Below are 23,832 nucleotides of genomic sequence, written 5' to 3'. Positions count from 1 at the left end.
TTTTGATATTTTCAATAAACCACAGACTGAGGTATGCACTTGTATTATGAAATTATATTCATTTTACTGTGTGTAGAACAATTCCTTTTAGTGCAGACTGATTTCTCCGTTCTTTATCTGAACTGTCTAAAGGATTTGCTAGCTAAACAGATGCACTGTGTCCATTTCCTTGCAAATAGCATTGAACATTCTTTCAATTTTGAGTTCAATATACTGATTGTGCATTCATATTTTTTTCTTAAACAGTAACTGTAATTGTATTTTCACAAATCAAAAAATACTTCGTATATATAATCCAACACATACATGAAACGTTAAGTTGAGTATTAAAAAAGGCATTATGGCATTGATGTTGTCACCATCGGTTAGTATTACTAAAATACAAATACAATACTAACAAAATATCAAAATTGTATACGAATCTTTTAGACAGTGATAAACAAATGCAGATACCAAAGCGTATCTTATAATAATACAAAACTTATGATCAAGACAAAAACCAAAAGGATCAAAACGAGAAACAGCTAAAACTGTGATGATCACCTCGGGTGATCTTGACGGACCGGCAGTTTCTCTCCATTATTGACACCTAAATATATCTCTTGTTGAATTGAAATAAGATTAAAAAAAAAAAAAAAAGAGTCATATTTTGTGCATCTTACAGCAACTGATATATCAACATAAGAAGATATAAAAGAAATATCATTAAGGATGAAAACAAAACACCGAAACCCTGTTTTTTTCTATTTCTAAGACTTGACTGAAAGACAGAGTTTACAATTATACAAAATATTTCACGGCAATGACAAATGCTGCTTGTGTTCTCGGGTTAAAAACCAAAATATGACAGACATCAGCCAAAGATTACCACGTGAAGGGTCGTGCATCAAGGCATGCACATACCCAAAGTCATCAACGCTTAGCCTTATCTGGTACATTAGAATTACAGCGGATCGTTTTAAAAAATTTTGAATTTCTCATTTTCCTTTGATACTGTCTAATTGTTGCGACATTTTGTGTATAATACATGTGGCATCCGTCGTGTTGCTCATATCATTGCAAACCCGGTATATAGTATATTTCGGTAGGTCACATTCGTAATGAAAAGAAAAATGGTTTGTAGTTACGACATATGGAACATATCTGATATTATTTGTCAATCGGATATTCAATAACGGTAAAACAACTCGTGATGGAGTTCCTAAAATTAAAGAAGGGATGATCTCAACGTCACTATTTAGAACTTTTGGTTTATAAAAGCTTCGTTGTGAGCAGCAACGCTCTATCAAGGAAAACATAATAGGGAATACAAGCCTGGGAATATAGTATCAATTGGGTGTTTCATATACTACGTATACGGGTGTTGTTTTAGTGTTGCTACATAGAAATGGAAAGTTAACAATCAGGAAGCTGAAATCATCTCTTTTGTCGCAAAGTTTCGTTTTCAAACGACCCTCATTGTTAATTTCAAGATGTAGGTTAAGTCTGATATGAGGCGGACTTAGCTGTTTCTGTTGTAACCTTTATCTCTAGCTCGATGGAATAGATGCGTTCAACATAGTCACCAAACAAACATTTAGTGAGAGAACATCATTTATAAAGCGGAAAGTAAAGTTAAAGGATATTGCTAACTCTAGTCTTATCTTAATTAAATTAGTTTCTTCCAAAAAAGTCACTTTATGAATTCATCCTCGTAATAATAATGAACAAGTCGGCAAGTAGAGGGGTGCAAATGGTTCCTATTGGAATGCTGACAGTCTGTTGAAAAACACGTCCTCCAAACGTAACAAATATTTTGTCAATCAAGAAATCAAGCATCTTGAAAATGTCAGTTTCACAGAATATTTTGTTTGAATCAGAGTGATCATTCACACTTTTAGTATAAACATCTGATTCACGCCACCTTCAGAATAGTTAGTTTCACAATAACTTTGAAGCCTGATAAAATAGATGTTAATAATATAGAAAGAGGTTTAGTGGAGCACTTGGAAAACCCAGCAATATACCGTTGTTTGTAAGGACGCTTATGTATCTTAGTTAATTCAATACACTAATAGTGATGGAAGACCAAGTTCTGCATCGTTGGTTGAAATTCCAAAAGGAACATAGAACAGACCTTTGATTTCTTACTGCTCCAGTATATTACATGTGAGCAAGAAATGAATAAACTGATATATCAGGGATTAACGTAAAGAATCAGTAAATGGATTATGTCTCAGATTTTGCCAAAATTTTATATACAACCTTGGCTCGCTGAACTACAAGTGAAAATCGAAAAAATAATGCATTTGTCTCTTTTATTACTTGAAATATTACAGATTGATTTATTTCAATATGAGTGAATATTTGTATAGAAAGCACATAAAATCGGCGAAAAAGCTTCTAAAATTTGTCTAAAAACCGTCAAATATCTAATTCTACTCAATAGATTTTTATTAAAAAAAAAACATAATGTTGATACATAAATTTCTGTTTTAATGACATTAAATAATCATATGGTCACCGACTTCGTTTTTTGTGTATACAATCAATGTAGGACAATATTTGTGGTGAAAAACGTCAAAAATCAATGTTTTACGGCCTGCAACGCGATGACGTTACGATTATTTCGACGTATTTTTTTTAATTTATTTACAAAGTACAGTTATTGAATGAAGTTAAGCGTAAAAACGAAGTCGGTGACCCTATCTTCATTTTGTATTAATAAAACGAAAATGTATATGCCAACAACAGAAAAATCTATGGAGTAGAATTAGAGCTTTAACGATTCAAAGACAAATTTTAGAAGGTTTTTCGCCGCAGTATGTGCTTTCTATACAAATGTTCACCCATTTTGTAGGATTTAAATCTGTATTAATGGAACTGGAGAATGGAGTCGCGTCTAGAATGATAAGAAAATCGCTTCTTTGCGCCGTATCTGCTACCTTGTGTTGTTGGAAATATAACAAACGAAGAAATCTCAACTTTGTCTGAGACATACGAAACTGACCTGGCATGTAATTTTGACGAATTCAATACGGATGTCGCTCGATGGCGAACACGTACGCTGGTTTATAACATCTCGCGAGTGCTACCGTGGGGTATCTATGTCAAGGTACTACGTCTGTTGAAAACAAATGTACGATCAACAATGAACAACGACAGGTTATCATCGCTAGCATAACTGCATATTCATCGGGAATTCCGTGTAAATATTGACAAAGTAATAGAGAAGTTCATTTCTGCCTAAACCCGAAGAGCAGATTTTGGACAATTTTGACTAAATTCGGTATCACAAAAATGTGTTGTTTATGTATTCAAATGACCATGATTTACTCTATTTAAAAGATTTATTAATAGTTTTACATTCATAAATTGTTTATAAGTCCTATCTATATGTAGCTCATTTAACCGTCCTAGCTATTACCGAAAACTGAAAAAAAGAAACATTTTTCTGCATAAAAGGGTCCCAGTAGTTGCTTGCACATCATTTCATTCAAGCTACGCCCCCAGGTAATATTTCAAATAATAAATGAGAGAAATTAAGGCATTATTTTTTAGATTTTCAGTTGGTGTTTATCAATCCAGAGTTGTGTGCAAATATTTAATGAAATCTGTGACATAGCCCATTTACTTTTCTATCCCAAATTCATGTATTTGGTTGTAATTCTCATCGGATTTTGTCTAATGCTTAGTCCGTTTCTGTGTGTGTTAGGCCTAAATTTTAATGCGCTTCCCTCAGTTTTAGTTTGATACCCCAATTTTTTTTATTTTTTTTGTCCATAGATTTACGAGTTTTGCACAGCGGTATACTACTGTTGCCTTTATTTACTGTTAATTGACCTTAAAAGAAAGATAACCCCGATGTCGCATAAAACTCAGGTAAGCCTCTGGTTGGACAAAAAATAGTAAAAAATTAATAAACGAAAAAAAAACCCACAAACACACAAACGGAAAAGAATGTTTTATTTATTTATGTAGAAGATTTGCATTGTACAATGTATGTAACTAAAAAAAACTAGGAATAATATTTAGAAATGTGTTGACCAATTAGAAATTACCTTTAAATTACCTGCGAACCTGTTTTGTTTTGGGAAGGCAAGGAGATTTGTTAGAAAAGGCCGAGAAGAACTTTACGTCAGTTTGAGATTAAATATGCATATGATAGACTCTCTCCCAGACCCTGCTATATCAGGAATTATAGAAGAGGAAAGTTTTACTTATGACAGCACTGAAGCACCTGCAAATTCCACAACTCATACGCCTACCCGAGGACTTTCATTTTCACAAGATCCAGAAATTTCACACGAAACTGTACATCATCGACGTGACTCTGTCTCTGGACCTCATTTAGAAAAATTTCTTAAACTGATCAATACGATGTAAGTTTCATAACACTGCAAGTCATTTTCACAGATTGGTTCACAGGCACTTGTTTCTATCCATTGGAAGAACCACTATCAACGTATATTTACGAGTAAATATACGTTGATAGTGGTTCTTCCAATGGATAGAAACAAGTGCCTGTGGATTGGTTAGTTGTAATAACCACTACCCCTACACTAAAGTACTGTAAAAAAAAAAAGGGGGGGGGGAGGTTTTTTTTTAAATTAATTATGCTGATTGCTGAGGCTTTGACAATTTATATGAGATAAATTATAAATGAGTTTTTTGTATAAATTTATTTGTGTCAACCTATGCAGGGGTTTAAATTAACACTCCAAACTGAAAGGTCCACAACCTATATACATGTATATATATATACTCCAGGTCCAATTCTCAGATCCGGACATCCTGGCATTTACATTTGTCAGGAGGTGATGCCATCCGGAAATAATTCCTAACTCAGTAAGATACAAAAAAAATTGTGCTTTTGATGTTGGGTTAGATTTAGCTTGTTTTATTGTCAAAACCACTGTAACAAGTTTTATGATAAATGAATCCGGGTCCATTCACCCTGATTCACGTTCGCCAAACTATGTATTCGCTCTAATACATGTTCGCCCAGGGTTCATTCGCCCAGATTTTTATTTTTTTTCTATTTGTTGTCCAGGCGCATAATTTTAAGTATTTGAACAAATGATATGTTAAAGTTTGTTAACAAATTGACAGAATATTTTTATTGCCGCAATCATTTTCCCTTTGATATGTGTTAACAAAATAATTGTATTCAGTCAATCATGGCTGTATATATGCACTACAGTAGTCTCTGAGTATAATAAAAAACTTGTAAATCCGTTTCGTGATTTACAGTTTGTACATCATTGTGTTTATTAATTTCAAGCTGAATATTTCATCAATTGATTTTTTATTACAGTAGTAAGGCTATAATAAATAGGTTTGATTGCCTAAACGCTACCTACCCAGAAAAAAGCTGCCTACTCAAATTCTTTTATTTTCCTGATTTGAAGAAGTTTTTTTTTAATCAAATAGGCATGAAGACTAATAAACATCTGATACTTCAATTTCTTTTTTTGAAAAAAAAAGAAAATGCCTACCTACCCACTGTCACAACATCTGGGTAGGGTTTGGGCAAACCAAATTTTTTTTAAGTGTGGCCTAAATCATTAAAAGACAAGTATCACAATAATCAGTGATCCGAATTATTTTGTCATTGAACAATTAACAATCCTAAACAAGACATAAACTTTTAAATATTTTCCTGTTTCCATAAATTTCAAGAATATATACCATAGACATATCTGAATAAGTTTTTTTCAACTTCAATGTCCTGAATATCAATATTTTTTAGTAGGGCGAAAGGACTCTCTGGGCGAACGAACTCAGGGCGAACGTACCCAGGGCGAACATGTTATTAGGGCGAACAGCCCCGATACCATGATTAATGTAATTGTCTAGTACATGTAGACAGTAGTAGTTGTATATTATTGAATTTGATTGAATTTTTTTTTGGGGTATATACATGTATCTATATTCTCAATAAGACAAAAAAATTATAAATGTCTGTTTCCTGCTGCCAAGGCAACTAAATCAGGGTTGGTAGGTCAGGATTTTTTAATTATTTTTTTATTTTTTTTTTATTTTTGCACTTCCTGTCAGATTTGCAGTCGCTTAAATATCATGTTTGGTTAGGGTCCTGTACCCCAAAATGATTTAATCCCTTTAAAGAAGCTTTTATTGAATTATCCTCCCAGTGCCGACATTTTTTAAACCTTAATTGTAGCACACTTGTGCTGGGAGCAGCCATTTATTGTTTTGGCATAGTAAGATACGGATCTGGATCGGACCGGAAACAAATTTTTCCAGACCAGAAACGAATTTTTTCCGGATTTGAATTAAAATATCTAGGGTCGGGGGGTTTGAGTCGGGGTTGGTCGGGAAACAGGAAACATACATATATTTTTTTTTTGGCCTAAACCATCATTTTGACACGGTATAGAGAAATACATATGTACAAAATTCAATAAATACAATTAGTGCAAGACATGTTACAAAAATAATGGTAGTGGGGAGGGTGTCTCTTTAAGCCTGTTTAAGTGTACATGTATCATATCTACATGTAGTTGCACTATTAAAATACATTAGTTTCTCTGTGAAAATAAAGTAAGAAACTTCCAGGTTTTTATTGGCCCTTCTGAAAACTGAGAAGAAATAACCTCTTGAAATTGTAGTCAAATATTTGTTATACACTATAAAAAAAAATCTAAAAGTAATATCAACATTTTTCAATGATTAAAGAAAATTACTGTCATATTTTATTGGATTTTGACATGTTATTTAAAATTTGTGAACTAAAAGTAATTTTGAGTTATTTTCAATATATCTATTTGTTTTTAATTCTAATACATGTTTATATTTCATCATCATAGATGTGTTTTGTCAACTGCCTGGAATTATTATATATGTTCATTGTATTTGGGCAGCAAACTAGGAATTACCCTTATCAACTCTAGAATATGATCCGGTATTACATTTGTCTTCATTTCTGGTTAATGGCATGCATTGTTTTCGTAGTTGTTTTTGTCAGTCAGTTACAATTTTACACGATTTAACACATTACTTGTTGTCGATTTTCGGTATAAAGCTAGCTGTTGAACAAAATGAACATCACTGTCATGAATAATAAAGATGAAATTAAATTTTGAGATCGTTTGGAGATTTGAGTTTTATAAAAGGTTGGCATTTTTATTTTATTTTCAATCAAAGGTCTGTCGGGCGTAGCTTGTAACCAAATCAAAAGTCCAATTGCAATCAGTGAAAGGTCGCGGACCTCGGACCACCCCTAATTTGAACCCTTGCCTATGGTGTGAACTGGAAGTCTCATCTTAAAAGGACCCACTGGAAAAAAGTTTCAATCACATGCACTTAACTTTTGTTAGTCATCCTTAGTCCAAATAATTATGACGTCTCGGAGGGCTATTTTATTTTTTTGAAAAAAAAATATGATAGCCTAAGACAGTGCCTTTCAAGATGTCATAATTATTTGAACTATGTCATCCTAAGGTATTAGGTAACACTACAGTGAATTTCAAAATAGGGTCAATTTAAATTTCACTCATTATATAATCTACATTTTTTGTAGTCTGGCCTACTCATATCATCAAAATATCATGAAGATTTTCATAATTTTATTTGCTATAAGCTTAGGAATAGCTAAATCCACAATTTCCAGGCTTTTGAAGTGTTGGCCTATATGGAAAATGTGCCTCAAGAAAAACTGTCATCAAACAGGCAGTTAACACCCTCTCATGGATTGTGAAAGTGTCTTCCTGTTCAACCCTAAAGGATATCACAAAAGAATTTAACACTTGTACACCTGCAAAAGTATCCACACACTGTTCAACAAAAATTGCATGAATTAGGGTACACCAGACGATATACAAAATATGAAGAAAATTGGCAATTGGCATCAGGGTTGTATTTAATCAAAAGAAAAGAGTTGCTTATTGCAGGAGTAAACTCTGTTGGACTGTTAACAATCAGTGGAAAAAAAGTTATATTTACAGATCATAGATGATGACGGTGATCAAACTTGACAGAACACTTAAAGTTTGGAATGAAATTCAACCTTAAAATTCGATTTGACATCAAGTTTGTGATCTATTACTATTATGACTATACTCTCAAAATTATTGTTTAATTTAAAAGCAAACTTAAGACTTCTTGGTCTTTCTTAGAGATTGAGTAAAATTTATGAAATGATAAACACTGCCAATCTACGTTGTAAAACGGTTCATTATTCACATACATGTAAGAACATACATGGTTATTCTTGACATTTCTCTACATAAATGCAGGCGTTTATGTAATATCTAGAGATAAAGGGAACAAAGCTTTGACTAGACTATCGATTGCAACTGGAAATGACAACAGACAACGTACATCCTACTTATTGACAGTATCATGATTCCTTACAATTTATTTACCGCTTGTGGCGACCTCTGATTTCTAAATAAAAGTCCTATTTATGACCTTGTTATAGGATGGGATTGTTTTAGTTCTTTATAATAACTGGTGTAAATAGAGAGGTTATGTAGAGCACAACTAATGAAGGGTATTGTTTAGATTAAATGTAAAGAATTCTTTTGTTTTCTGAATTCAATACAAGGACTTACTAAAGTGCATTCATGTGCATAACTTTTTGAAATTTAAAACTTTTGTGCTATATATATTCAGTCAATGCACAAGTTTATGTAATCTATGTACAATGTAGAACAACATTTAAAATGTACATTGTATATGAGCTATATAAATTTTATTTGAATCTATAAACTAATATTATTTTTAATTAGATTAGAATGAAGATTTGAAATTTATGATTATTTTAGTACATGTAGTAATAAAATTTGTAAAATATTAATAAATTTAAAGTAAATTAACTTAAAAGGTTAATATTTTTTTGGGGGGCAAATTAAGTGTAGAATATGGAGAAAAGAATACATGTAATAAGAAAAACAATGATTTTACAATTGACAGGATGACAGGTAGAGTTAAATGGTTGATTCTCCTTAAGAAAATATTTGTCTCTTTATCATGTTTGTGTAAATACTGACTCTTTATTTTAATATAACTACATCAGGGACAAAACTTAAAGGGGGCCCAGTCTCCCATGGCTCCTAGATTTTTAGCTGGGCCCCTAAACTTTCAGTTAAATTTTAGTTGAACATATACAGACTAATTGTGAAATATCTGGTCTGGGCTCCTAGCTTGAAATTCCCAAGTTTAGTCCCTGTACATACATGTAATGTTTCAAAAAGTTCGAAGCAATACATGTATCTCTTTGAAGTCATTAAATTTTTTCTTGGAATTAAAACAAATAGAAACATGATAAACTTGATACTCAACATGATTAAGATTGTACATTGCAAGATTCTGATTTTAGTCGAAATTAATTTGAAATTTAATATTCATCTATATTTTGCTTTAAAATTGTCAAATTCCTTTCCAAACCACACATCTAAAATCTGTTTAATGTCCTCATGGGCCATGGCAGTCATGAACAAGAGAATACGAAAGCTTGTTATTTTAACAGTAATTTCATCATGTGTACATACATGACATATGTAATTACCATGATAATAGAATAAAGATGTTGACGAAAAATATAGTTATATTTATATATATAGTTATTGTGACTGATACCCAAACATAAAGGTAATATTTTACTTTCAATACATATAATTTGGATTGAAACTATTTCTGTAAATTCATGCAATTACTTTACATTTTCAGTGATTTTCCGACAGATGTTATGTGCTGTAAATTTACACCTGATGGTTCAATGCTGGCTGTTGGTCTAATTGATGGGAAAATTTTGGTAAGTATAAATGGTTCCTCAATATGTGTATTTTTTATTCCCCATTTATGAGCTTTATGTTTTCTGGTCTGTGCGTCTGTCTCCGTCTGTCCATGTATCCCGCTTCAGGTTAATGTTTTTGGTCCAGTTTAAAGTTTTGGGTCCAGGTAGTTTTTGATGAAGTTAAAGTCCAATGAACTTGAAACTTAGTACGCATGTTCCCTATGTCTAAGACTAAGCCTATGATATGATCTTTCTACTTTTAATGCCAATTTAGAGATTTCCCCCCATTTTCATGGTCTACTGAACATAGAAAAAAGTGCAGATGGGGCATATGTATACTGGGGACACATTCTTGTTATTCATGTTATTACAAATTTACCATTATTAAGCATATTTTTTCTAAGTTGTGTATACTATATATGCATTATGTAAAGTCTTTTGAACTTCAATAATTGCAAGTTCCTGTTATTATCAACAAATAATGATATATAAATATGGTGATTTCCAACTAATTTGTATTGTTTTATCTACAGGTATACAACCACCTTGAAAACCAATTATTATACAGTCTACGAGATGAAGATATAGATAACTTTCATCTACCCGTCACACAGATTAGATTCCCTGTTTTCCCATGTACTGGAGTGATAGAGGATGATAAACTACTGGCATCATGTGAGTATATCATTTATTATTTGACTCACACTCTCTTCTCATTGACTGAATCCAAACTACTGGTAATCTGATGTCAGTGTCACAGTGATCAGCTATGTATATTTCAGTTACAAAAATCAGATTATTTGTTTTTTTTCTTCATAGATATTAGAAGATGTGGTACAATGTATGAGTGCCAATGAGACAACTTTCCATCCAAGTCACAATCTGTAAAATTAAACCATTATAGGTCATAGTACGGTGTCCGATAGGAGCCATGGCTCATACATGTACTAAACAGCAAGCTATAAAGTGCCCTAAAAGTTACTAAAAATATCAACTGACTTCTTATTTACACTTAGTCATTTTGACAATGTCATCAGATGAGAGTTGTAACTTGTGATCACATTTCAGATTTTGTGAGATATCTACTTTCTTTTTGCAGATATTAATTTTTTCAATATTGAACATGTTGAATGAACTTAAAATTTTGTCACCAATTTTGACAATACTATTGAAAAGAATGACTTCATGTTTGGCCAGCAGCCTAATACTTATAAAGTAGTTCTATGAGTCGGGATATGTTGAGCATGACAATATGTGTATTCTTGTTTTATAATTTAAGACATATTTTGGGAAAGATATATGAATATCCTAGGCAGGGTATGAAATTAGTAGGGGCCCACATGCCAATGGACCCTAAAATTTGGTGTTGTTTACTTAAATTTCTGCTTTTCTTGTATAGGACAATATATGGGGACTACGAAATTCAAGGTGTGGGCTACCATTGCCAAAGTCTTAAGTTCTAACCCTGCTAGGAAATTCATTCATCTCATAGGTCTGAACAAATGGTATAGAAATCATAATTGTTGTCTGAATTTATTTTCAAATAATTTAATTTTGGATGTAAAAGCTTCTTCTGATTAGCTGATGTTACTTTGTTATCGCCCCATAGACATAATTTAGTCATATGACCGTGACGTCATCAACGTTTTTCATGGTTTTCTACGGTTTAAGATGGAATTTAGAATTAAATTATAAGAAATGACTAATATTTTTTCTGTCTATTCGAATTAACATTAAAAAAATGTAGTGCACACTGTTAAACAACCCGCTACATGCATTATTCAGTGTGCACCAATTTTTTTTTATGTTATTTCTTCATAGACAGAAAAAATATATTAGTCATTCCTTAAATATCTTCAAATCTCATTGAAGTTTATATTACCCAAAGAAAATTCTCAAATTTTATATTTCTTTTTTTAACTTTAAACCTGTTATTTATTTTAGATGCATCAGGACATATAAAACTATGGGACTACACCACTGGTTCTTGTCTAAATACAATGACAGAAAACAGACAGTCACTGAACGTGACATACAGTTCTGACGGCATACGCTTCGTCACCACTGGAGAAACACCCGAACTGTTTGTGTATGATAGAACAACAAGGAAGAAAATACTAACATTAGAACCAAGGTATAGATAAAGAAACAAAAAAAAAATATACATATTTATATTTAAAATATTTAAAGGTATTTCTTTTTGGCATCATGCTGATGTGCATCTAAATAAACTCATCCTAGATACCTGGACTAAATTTAGTATATATGCCAGACGCGCGTTTCAGATACAAAAGACTCATCAGTGATGTTCGAATCCAAAAAAGTTAAAAAGGCCAAATACTTTAAAGTACGAAGTTGAAGAGCAATAAATGAGCATTATTGTTTTGAAATTCATATAAGGAGTTGAAACACTGACAATGAACTATCTTTAGCTGAGTGTCAGAAATGTTCCAGAAATGTACCGGTAAAAGAGAGATGGAAAATGGCTACATTGATCAGCAAGCAAAATGTCATTTACAAAATACAGAGTAAAATAATTGATAAATTTGGAATGGTACAATGCTATTATAATTTTTCTTTGCAGATCTTGAAGTGATATGACTACTTCTAGTAAAAAATTTGTATGAAATTTACAGAACTTACCATTAATTTTCGTTTTTTTGTTGCATACATGTATTAGTACAAAGAACTGTAAATTCAGAAATTAATGCGAGGTTTTTATTTTTTGGGAAAAATGCGACAGAGTTGTAAACGCAATAATTTAAACTCACATTTTAAAATATTTCATAGGAATTAAACAGAATTTTTCTCAAAATCGTAAAAATTAAAATCGCATCAAGTTTAAAACGACAAAATCGCAATAATAGATGCACGCAATAATTTCTGAATTTACAGTAATATGAACGTCACTGAATTACATCAAAATGCACTTTGAAATTTTTCAGATGCTGTACAATTTAATTGAATTATTCTTAGTTGAAAGGCTCACACAGGTAATGATAAGTAATTGTGTGATTTAGATGTACATTTTAATTATTTGTATATTAAAAGATGTTGATGTTGTTTATATTTTTTATTGCAGCATATCAACTCTTTCTTTTTCTCCGATGCAAGTATTTGTTTATTTTTAAAGACATTTGGTAAAGGAATGCACTAAGACACTGTGACTGTGTGAAACTTTATATTATCTATATGTTTTAGAAAAAAGTAAAAAAAAATATATATATGATAAAGATGAACACCAAGATATGTCTCACCGCTTGCTATTTTAAGATGCAAATATTGAATCCTAATGGCAATACATAAACATTAAACTATGCAAAACCTAGAGTGATATATGTTGGTTTAAATCTGCTTCACTTGGTGTATAGTTGGCTCATTGGCATTCATACCACATCTTCTTACTTTATACTGAAGTTTTGTATTTAGTTAAGTGTTTTGAAAGTTATTGTCACTTCACAATTTGGATGGGCTCACAGTGATAAAACATTTTATACTCATGCACTTGGTTACAGCAATTTTTTTTTGAAGTAACTATTATTAAAATGCTGATTAAAGTATATTAATTTTAGCCATGAATATGTATGTTATTTTCTATTTTTAGGAGAGGACAATTTTTTTCCCTCAAGATTTAAAAATTAAAAAGAAATTTTCAAACATTTTTTTAATTTTTTTTGGGGGGAGGGGTATTCACAGTAGCATAGTGTATTGCTCAAAAGCAAAAAAAAATATTAATATTATTAATAATTCATAACATTAACCAATTCTAAGTTCTTTGACAACAGTAATTCTGTTTTAAAAACCTATTATGTATCAAATATAGAATTACTATCCGAATTCAGACCTGTAGCAAGCACAAATATTGTTTCGATTTTTGCTCCAACTTTTCAGGGTTGGACCTCTGCAGTTGTATCCAGCTGCACATGGCGAAGCAATTTATTATATCATTGTATAGATAGACTCAAGTTTTATGTTTGATTTTATGAACATGATGTAGGCCTTGTTTTCACAAATTATTGAAAATATAACTAAAGAATCCATACCTTTTAAATCTATATTCAAAATGTATTTTAGGCTGTTGTGGCCAAGTGGTCTAGGTAGTTATTACTGTAATCACTAGCCAGTCAACACTGAGATTTTGAGTCCAAACTCTGTGTGCACTGGACTCCAATCTTAATTGACTATGATTGTCAGTGTTCCTATCGAAGGTCGTGGTTTTCCCCGGGTACTCTGGCTTCCTCCACCAATAAAAACTGACTGCCACGAAAAAAGCCTAAATGGGGTGCTAAAAAGTGGCGTTAAAACACCAAAAAACAAATCAAATCAAAACATATTTTTTGATTTTTTTAAAAACTAGTATGCAATTATTATGATATTGATGCTGTTATAGTGAAATTGATGCACTTATTTGAACAGAGTTATGAACCCAATTTTAATCTATTTTATACCACTAACAAGTGTGCATTATATATGCTATCAAATCAAGAAAATTTACCTTTCTGAAAAATTTATTTGCATCATGTTGAAGGTAATTACAGTACATAATATACTACACCTATAGCTTATACATTTGTAATGTAGAAGAAAAAAAACTTCTAAGAGATCATACATAGCATACTAAATTTCAACAACTTGATTAACAGCAATTCATGTTAATTCTGTTATTATGCTTCATTGTTTCTTAATTGTTTGCAATCTGATTTTCAGTGACACTCATCAGAAGTTAGACGGCCATTGTTTTCGAGTATTTGCAGCTCAGTACCACCCTGATGAACCACATCTTTTTCTTTCTGGAGGCTGGGACGACACAGTGCATGTAAGTAAAAAATGTACAATGAGGTGATGAGTTTATTCTTAACCCTTTCCTCCATAGTGACGCCTTTTGATGCCACCCCTTTACTCCATAATGATGCCTTTTGACGCCTGTGTAGTACCTCTTTTGAAACACTTTGACTACAAAGTGTCTGCAGTAGACAAATAAAATGTGTATCCAATATGAAAAGGAATATCATAGGAATATCTGACTTAAATTTATTTGATGAAATATTTGTTTTTCGCAATGCATTAATACTTGAAAGCATATTTTCAAAATTTTATTGAAAAATCCTTATGCAAAACAAGTATGCCAAAAAAAAAATTGAATGGTCAGGAAAGGGTTAAGACATCATCTTATAACTGCAAATATGCATATTATAAATTCAAAATGTTTTGCAATCTTTTTATTATCCTGAAAAATACTTACATTTTAGATTTTTATATCAATAACTGTATATAACTTTTACTGAAATTGCAATAATTAATCTTGGAGTTTTTTTCCGTTAACATTTCCAAGAATAAATGAATGTGAAATATTCTGATTTATCACTATATAGAGTTATTGTCATCAGAAGTAAAGAATCCTATGTAATACAACATTTTGAAATCATTACCAGAGTAGCTTGATGATAAACATTATGATAGTAAAATTTATATCATATATATAAAGCAATGAACAATTCTTTGTCTTTAAAAGAAAAACATATAATGTATAAAATTGCATGTCAGTATAAAATAATATATATTGATAATTCCCTCCCCCCTATTTTCCAAGATTGATTAGATATGGGTACACCATGAATTTGAAGGTTAAAAGGAAAACCACATTTTCTACAGGCTTGTATGTAAACTTGGGTTAAACCACAAAATTAAAAATCAACAGAAATACATTTTTTTTTTAATCATCAAAAAATGGTTCCCACAAAAAAAAGGAATCCACAGTATCATACTTTCAAACACGTTTAAATTCTGATACATTATTTTATAGTAAAAGAAAAACCAATGTAAATGATACTATGATAATTTTGAAACAATTTTATTACAGTATTGGGATGACAGAAAGAAGCATTCCATTAGGTTTGTATTTTGTATTACCTTCCTGGTAAATTTAAATGGGCGGATCAAAGTAAGGACATTTATATTGATGCTTTATTAGAAGAAAAGAGTGTAGAAGACATTCTATCTTTAAACAAACTAATTGATGATAATAATTTTAATGATATTGACTTCTTAGTGAACAAAACTAATGAAATCTATTTAGAAGCTGCAAAAAAATCAGTTTCTTTTAAAGCAAATTTAAAAAAATCCATAATGCAAAGACACACAAAAAAAGCAAAACCTAAAAAAGTATGGATGTCAAATGATTGCTTACTCCTTAGAAAAGAAGTGCGTTCCCTTGGAAATAGATTAGCTAAAGCCCCTAATAATAATGCATTAAGATTAACTTATTGCAACTGTAAAAGAGAGTACAATAAATTGAAAAATAAATTAAAAAAGGATTTTTTTCATTCCTTAATAAAACAAATAAATGAGATAAACCCAAAGAACACCAAAGAATTTTGGGGAAGCATTAATAATTACAAAAAAAAGAATAATAACTGTGAGCCTGCTATTTCTGCCAAAGAATGGGAAATTCATTATAAAAATTTACTTGCTTCAAGTAATAATGATAAGACTGATACAAATCAAAATATAGAGAACAAAAATCAAAACTTTTCTAATACATCCCTTAATGTCCCTATTACATGTAAAGAAATCAAAGACTGCATTAAGAAGCTAAAAAAGGGAAAATCTGGAGGTCCTGATTTAATAATTAATGAATTTCTAAAGGTGGGGTCAAACACACTAGTTTTACTTTTAACAAAACTTTTTAATAAGATACTTAACTCAGAAAAATTCCCAAAAATTTGGAACATTTCTCTATTGACATCAATTTATAAATCTGGTGACCCATCTGATTGTGGGAACTATAGAGGTATAAGCATTACAAGCTGTCTTGGTAAAGTCTTTACATCCATTTTACAAAAACGACTTAGTGATTTTCTTGAAACACATAATTTATTATCTTCAAATCAAGGTGGTTTTAGAAAAAATTACAGAACTGTAGATCATGTCTTTATCTTAAAAACAATAATAAACAAATATTTGTTTAAATGTAAAAAGAAACTATATGTGTGTTTTGTAGATTTTAAAAAGGCTTTCGACAGTGTCTGGAGATCAGCTCTGTTCTTAAAATTACAAAATAAAGGAATACAAGGCAAATTTTATAATATACTGCATGACATGTACTCTAATACCTTATATTCATGTAAATATCAAAATATGTTTACCAAGCCTTTTCTTGCTAATCAGGGTGTCAAACAAGGTGACAGTTTAAGTCCAACTTTATTTAATATATTTGTTGATGACATAGGAAAATACTTAGATACAAACTTAACTAGTGCAGTTAATTTAAATGGTCAAAAAGTGAACCATTTATTGTATGCAGATGATTTATTGTTGATATCAGAATCTGCAGATGGTCTCCAGAACTCTCTTGATTCTTTACAAAAATATAGTACTGAATGGAAACTGAACGTGAACCTTAAGAAAACAAAAATTATAATTTTCTCTAAAATTAAAGTAAATAAAGAAAACTTTTACTTTTATTACAGCTCTAATGCAATTGAAATTGTTGATTGTTATAAATACTTAGGAGTTGATTTTCATAGCTCTGGAAAATTTATACAGGCAGTGTCAAGCCTCTCAGATAAAGCTAAAAAAGCATATTTTGCATTGAAGTCAAAACTACCATATAGTGAAAATTTGTCTGTTAAGACTTGGCTCCAGCTTTTTAATTCAATGATAACTCCTATTTTAACTTATGGATCAGAAGTATGGATATCAGAATTCAAACCAAATTTTGAAGCATTAGACAAAAGTAAATTAGAAAAAACACAAAACTCCATATTTAAAAACATACTTGGGGTTCATGGAAAGTCTTCCAATCTAGCAGTGCGGTGTGAATTGGGCACTTTACCCATTAGCATTAAATGTTATCAACTTATGTTTAAATATTATGAGCGTCTCAGTAATATTGGTGAACGGTCTGGTGGTCCGCATGAAATTCTCAAAGCTGCTTTTGAAGTGGACAAAACTCTCACAAATAAAGAAAATTCATGGTCTTATAAACTATCTGAATTAATGAAATATATTGGAATATCCTTTAACAAGCATTGTAATATTAATTTCAAACAGAAACTAGAAGATTTCTACAAAAATAAAATTATTTTTGAACTTTCTAAGATAAAAGATGGAAACTGTGGTAAACTTTTATTTTTTAGTAAAATTTATACTAAATTTAAACAACAAGAATATTTAAATTTTAATATTCCTAAATACCTTAGAAAAAAACTCACTAAATTAAGAATAAGTGCACACTCATTAGCAATAGAAACTGGGAGGTATGCAAGACCAAAAATACCATCTAATGAGAGATTTTGTAAATTTTGCACAGAAAAAATTGAAAATGAGATTCATTTCTTGATTGAATGTCCGCAATATAAAAACATTAGATCTAAATATAAAATAAATGATATTAATTCAAATAATTTGGATGAAAATTTTACCAAAATGTTAAATCCTATGTCTGAAAAGGAATTAAAATCTATTTGTATGTATATTGAAGAAGCTCTTGATTTGAGAGACCACCATACCGTTTCATCAGATAATAATCTTTTACAGTAGTTTGTGCATATACATATATATATATAAATATCTTGTATTGTGTGTTTTAAGTCAATATACGAAAATCTATAATAATACTGAAATATAAGTCTATGGTATCAATATCAGTCTATAATGTATTTGTATACATAGAATTGGCTCATGACTTGTTACATGAATCTTTATTTCATTTATATGTTGTTTTAATATTATAATTGTCTGTATTTGGATCACGCCTCTATTGTGCTCTTTCCAATAAAATATTGAATTGAATTGAATTAATAGCACTGAGAATTACACTTCAACATGAGAGAAATCATTTATTTCAAGCTTAAGGGACGACATCAAAAGTTCAATGAAGGATAACAAAATTAATTCACATAGTTTTTTCACTGAACCCCACAATACACTACACCCCCCCCCCCCCCCCCCCTTAATTTAATTTAAAAAAAATTGATTTACCTACGGTATATGGATATATGTAAAATCGATTTTGGATTAACAAAACTTGCAGCAACGTTAACCCCCCCACACCCCACCTACCCACCTCCAAACTATTTGATTTAAGTTTTTTTATCCTACATTGATCTTTTGATGTTTCATTGCTTACAAAAAGTATAAATTAAAATATAAAACAAGTAAAAAATAAAGACTAAGTGGTAAAGGTTTATAAAAAAAACGTTAATTGGAATTGATATGTAGGCATTACATGCAGTCTCAAATTGGTTCCTGATGTAAAAAATTTGATGTTAAATCTTTGTTAGTCTCACAAATAAATATCTAGCATCTTATCTTTAGTGCTCAACAAATTTATGTATTATTATATTTTTCAACAAAGATGAGATTCTAACTAATGTTTTTCTTTTCCAGATCAATAAGTGGTCCCCATATATGTGGTGATGCAATAGACATTGATCCTATTGGTAAAAGAGCTGTATTAACTGGTTCATGGAGGAGAAAATGTCCATTGGAGGTGGGTTGAACTTATTATGCAAATCAGATAATAGTAAGCTACTCATTTGCAATCTTACAGTGAACAAAACTGAAGGAATAATCGTCAGAACTACGTTGTTTGAACTAGAACACGTGTGCGCATGTGCACAGGTGGGAAATTTAATTATGCATCCTACATTTCTTCAAAAATGCTAAAATTATCATTAATACCTGTATCTAACATTCATTTCAAGTATTTTGTTGAAGAAATAACATAGATAGAGCTTTTTCATTCAAGTCATGCTTTGTAAGTGTACACGGATTTTACATATCCTGTTATGGTCCATGTTTTACCATTGTCAAGTCAACATCCGGTTTTAGAAAAAATGTGATTAAAAATGAATGTAAAGTTTTTGACAATGTCATTTTGCACAAATAAAGAGTCTAAGGCAGATATGAGTGCGCTGATGTGCATACTTTGAATGATGCACTGCCAATTTAACAGTTTACATCGGAACATCAAATTCATATCAAAGTTAGAAATGTTTTTTTTTTTTATCTAATATCAATCATTGGAATGGCTATCTGATTATTGTGACTAAGTCTTATTCTTAAGGGATTAAAATCGGGATCAGATATAAAATGTCCGGCTGGCTCAAATATTTTTTGGAAGCCTTGCGATGAAACTGTTGTATATTTTGCATTAATTAAAACATCACAATAATTCTGATTAAACTACTTAAAACAAAATTTAACTGTTAAATTGTTATTGTTATACATGGTGGGTTTGAGACTTTTCCCTTAATTACCTGTACAGAGCTTTCATATATTTTAGGTTTGGGATTTTGATACTGGAAGAAAGATGAAAGATATTCCCTCTGAGCCTTTGTGTCATTGTCAGGTAAGACCAGTTGTCAGAAATAACATATGATTGTTACTCATTGTGGGCTTTCTGAGCAATATTTTTAGTAATATTTATTAACTAAAGGGGCACTAGCTATGAGATATATGAAAAACCTAATATATTATTTTTTTTGGTCCAATCTGTAATGAAATAGAAATTATAGTGAAATAATAATTCCTTTTTAGTAGCCAATAAGGTTCAATTTTGTCAAAATAAGCAAACAAAAATTGATCATGATTTATTCACTTGCAAGTGAATAATTTGACCTCATTGTATACATATTCATGTACATTGGTGTATATAATAACTAATGTTCTCTGTTTCAGCTTTACTGTTGTCAGTGGTTGGCTAAGGAGAGCGTTCTATGTGGAGGGTCTGATGGCAACATGGCAAAAGTAGTAAACTGGTCGACATTAAGTGTATGTATGCCATACTAAAATTATCAACACTAAAACATAACACTTGAATTGCAAAAACAATAAAAATGTCTTATGTAAATCTTCAATGTAACTTGATAGACTTTAGATACTTTGTTATTTTCAAAGTCAATGGGCCTATAAAAAAGAGGCTGTATTATACCGTTTCCTTTATTTTCTCACAGTTAAAAAACGTGTTTGCTCAAAAATTTCAGCAAACCCATTGTAAATAAAAATAGACACTTCTGCCATTCATGCTCTTTTCTGGAGCTTGTAATAAAGATATTCTCATCAACTCACCAACAGAAGTAACTGGGATCAAGTTTTAAAAAGAGAAAACAAAAAATTCCTGCTACAGCTACTGAACCAAACATTATAGACAATAATTTACATTGCCTGCTGGTATTTGATGATTTTGAAAGATTTAGGAAGCAAAAAAAAAGCTTCACCAGATACAATGGAAAACTAAATAAAATTGAGAATGGAAATGGGGAATGTATCAAAGAGACCACAACCTGACTATAGAAAAAAACAACAGCAGAAGGTCACCAACAGGTCTTCAATGTAACAAGAAATTCCTGCACCCGGATACACTTGTGGTTGCATTGTAAAGATTTAAGCAGTTGAAAATTGGGATATTATTTTTTTAACACTTGTTCCATTAATGGTTAGCAAAATCAGAAATTATTGCAATGTTTTCATTCGTATGAAAAATGCAACAATATTGAGTTCACAAAAATAAAAACTTGTATTCATATTTTCAGTAGTAATTTTCCTTCATAAACCATTTGCAATTGTGATAATTAATATGAGCATTTTTTTCCAGCTGTCAATGATTCACAGTAATAAATGAATTCATTACTTTCTAAAATACAAAATGTATATAGTTTATAGAGTGTTGGAAATTATAAAATATATAGTTTATAGGTTGTTGGATTTTCTTTTCAGACCAAAGGCTTACTGACAGATCTTCCCCAAGGAGTTTACTGTATAGACAATGATAAAATAGGCAATAAACCACTAATGGCTGTCGGTAGTAAAAGTAGAATTTATGTTATGAAACCTGAGAAAGACTTTTAAACAAAAGATGGCTGTGTGTGGATGTTGATGGGAAATACAGATAGTTTTCACTTGTGATGAATGCAGACTAAAATTACTGTTTGTTATATATTTTTGGGGACTTGAATATCGAATTGAATATCTTAAATTTTATTGAATTTATGTAAAAAAAAATAAGTACTTTTTTTATGATCTACTCTTGATTTGCTATGTCTATGCTTCTTTAAAGCATATGTCAATACATTCAATGCAATAGGAAAATGAATATCTTATCTTTCAAATTTTGTATTATATAAAAGATATGTAATATTTTGCCTTTGAGTCAAAGTTTTGTATTTTGAGTTCCAGAAATTATCTCCCTTTAAGAATATAGTTATGAGTTATCTTTCTTTAGTATAGTTATGAGTTATCTCCCTTCATCATATTGATGTAGGTTTGAGTATTATAAAGTTCTGAAAGTCTTTTACACAGAAAAAAAATATCAACAGTGATCTCTATAGAAAGAAAAATTGTCACATATACATTTTTTTTATATATGCCCTTTGTATGCATAACTAAAATTTCTGTAAAGAGGGTTTTGGATGATAATGAATTGTGAAAAGAGTTTTAACTATTCAGTATGCACTTTATTAACTTAAACTTGGCTTCATCAGCTGGTAACCATTGAATTTTACGCAAAATAAGATTGTTACATGAAGATGCGCATATAATATGGCTTTTTGTTTCATTTACAAATCCAAGGGGCAGGCCCCTTTGCACTTATATTTTTTTTTTATATTTCTCATTTTGCTCTTTGTTAATGCAAAATCTCATAAATGCTTTCATCTGGGCAAATTCACAAACAGGAGACAACTTTGCTGGCAGCGTCACCAACATATAATTTTGTGATTATGTCATTTTAAAGCAAATCATTCGCAGTAGGCCAATGACATTAGGTATGCAGATGTATTATCATTTGCACTTCTCATATCCATGGAGATTTTTTTAATCAACCAATCAGTCATGCTATATTTATTGAAACTTTGCATAATAAACATGGTAAGGTTTGTGATTAGGTTGGGCCAAGATGAGCCGCTAACTGTTAGTCAATGATTTTAGGTTGCAGTTTTATTAGCATTTTGAGTCTCATTTCCATGGATATTATTTGGCTCAGCAGCTCAGCCTTGAAAACTTTTCATCGTTTACATGTTCATGTTCAATCCACCATTTTCTACATTAGAAAATGCCTGTACCAAGTCAGGAATATGACAGTTGTTATCCATTCGTTTGATGTGTTTGGACTTTTGATTTTGCCTTTTGATTTTAGATTTTCTTTTTTGAATTTTCCTCGGAGTTCAGTATTTTTGTCGAGCCTTCGACTTTAGTCGAAAAAGCGAGACTAAGCGATCCTACATTCCGTCGTCGTCGGCGGCGTCAACAAATATTCACTCTGTGGTTAAAGTTTTTGAAATTTTAATAACTTTCTTAAACTATACTGGATTTCTACCAAACTTGGACAGAAGCTTGTTTATGATCATAAGATTTTATTCAAAGTAAATTTTGAAAAAATAAAATTCCATTTTTTCGGAATTTTACTTTTAAAAGGACTTAGTTTTTCTGTGGAGAAACATTACATTCACTCTGTGGTTAAAGTTTTTAAAATTTTAATAACTTTCTTAAACTATCCTGGGTTTGTACCAAACTTGGACAGAAGTTTGTTTATGATCATAAGATAGTATCCAAAAGTAAATTTTGTAAAAAAATAAATCCATTTTTTCCATATTTTACTTTTAAATGGACTTAGATTTTCTTCCAGTTAACCATACATACGTGTACAGTCTGCAGTTGATTTTAAAACATTTATTAGATTCATAAACTATCCTGGATTTTAACCAAACTTGGACAGAAGCTTCTTACAATCAGAAGATTGTATCAAGAGGTTTATTTTTTGAGTTTTTTCCTCAATTTTGTTGAGCCTGCGATATACAGCAAAAGTAGGCGAGACACTGGGTTCCGCGGAACCCTTACAAATTTTTGTGATTTTACTTTTTAGGTCATTTTACGGGAAACCACTTATGTTATGTAAATTTTAGTAGGTTTATGTTATTGTAAAAGAATTAATTATTCTAAATTCCACTGAAATTATTTGGCCCTGCACCTTCAATCATGGTACATGGTATTTGCATGTTTTTTTTATAGATTACAAATTTAAGAATTGCCATTTTTGTTTTATGATTTACATGGAGTTTAATGTAAAACATAAAATTATTAATCATTCATGT

General features: G+C 30.8%; 1 protein-coding gene across 2 annotated transcripts; it reads left to right on the top strand.

The window, feature by feature from the left end:
- The first annotated feature begins 4,065 nt into the window (after positions 1-4,065).
- On the top strand, positions 4,066-22,912 carry LOC134680814 (uncharacterized WD repeat-containing protein alr2800-like). Of its 2 annotated transcripts, XM_063540050.1 has the most exons (11): positions 4,066-4,361; positions 9,673-9,757; positions 10,273-10,414; positions 11,684-11,873; positions 12,822-12,848; positions 14,447-14,555; positions 15,600-15,631; positions 19,130-19,232; positions 20,028-20,093; positions 20,423-20,515; positions 21,461-22,912. In XM_063540050.1, exons 1-11 carry the CDS (start codon positions 4,135-4,137, stop codon positions 21,590-21,592), a joined length of 1,206 nt encoding a protein of 401 aa, XP_063396120.1. In that variant the 5' UTR covers positions 4,066-4,134; the 3' UTR covers positions 21,593-22,912. The 2 variants fall into 2 exon arrangements, with proteins under 2 accessions (XP_063396120.1, XP_063396121.1); XM_063540051.1 differs by lacking the exon at positions 12,822-12,848.
- Positions 22,913-23,832: the final 920 nt, after the last annotated feature.

This window comes from Mytilus trossulus, chromosome 8 (genome assembly GCF_036588685.1).
Source record: "Mytilus trossulus isolate FHL-02 chromosome 8, PNRI_Mtr1.1.1.hap1, whole genome shotgun sequence".
Taxonomy (NCBI): domain Eukaryota; kingdom Metazoa; phylum Mollusca; class Bivalvia; order Mytilida; family Mytilidae; genus Mytilus; species Mytilus trossulus.
This window is presented reverse-complemented; position numbering and strand designations above follow the sequence as displayed.

Coding starts and splice junctions, on each gene's coding strand:
- LOC134680814 (XM_063540050.1), top strand. CDS start 4,135: ATGCATATGATAGACTCTCTCCCAGACCCTGCTATATCAGGAATTATA. Junction 4,362..9,672: donor CTTAAACTGATCAATACGAT/GTAAGTTTCATA, acceptor TTACATTTTCAG/TGATTTTCCGACAGATGTTA. Junction 19,233..20,027: donor GGAGAAAATGTCCATTGGAG/GTGGGTTGAACT, acceptor CATATATTTTAG/GTTTGGGATTTTGATACTGG.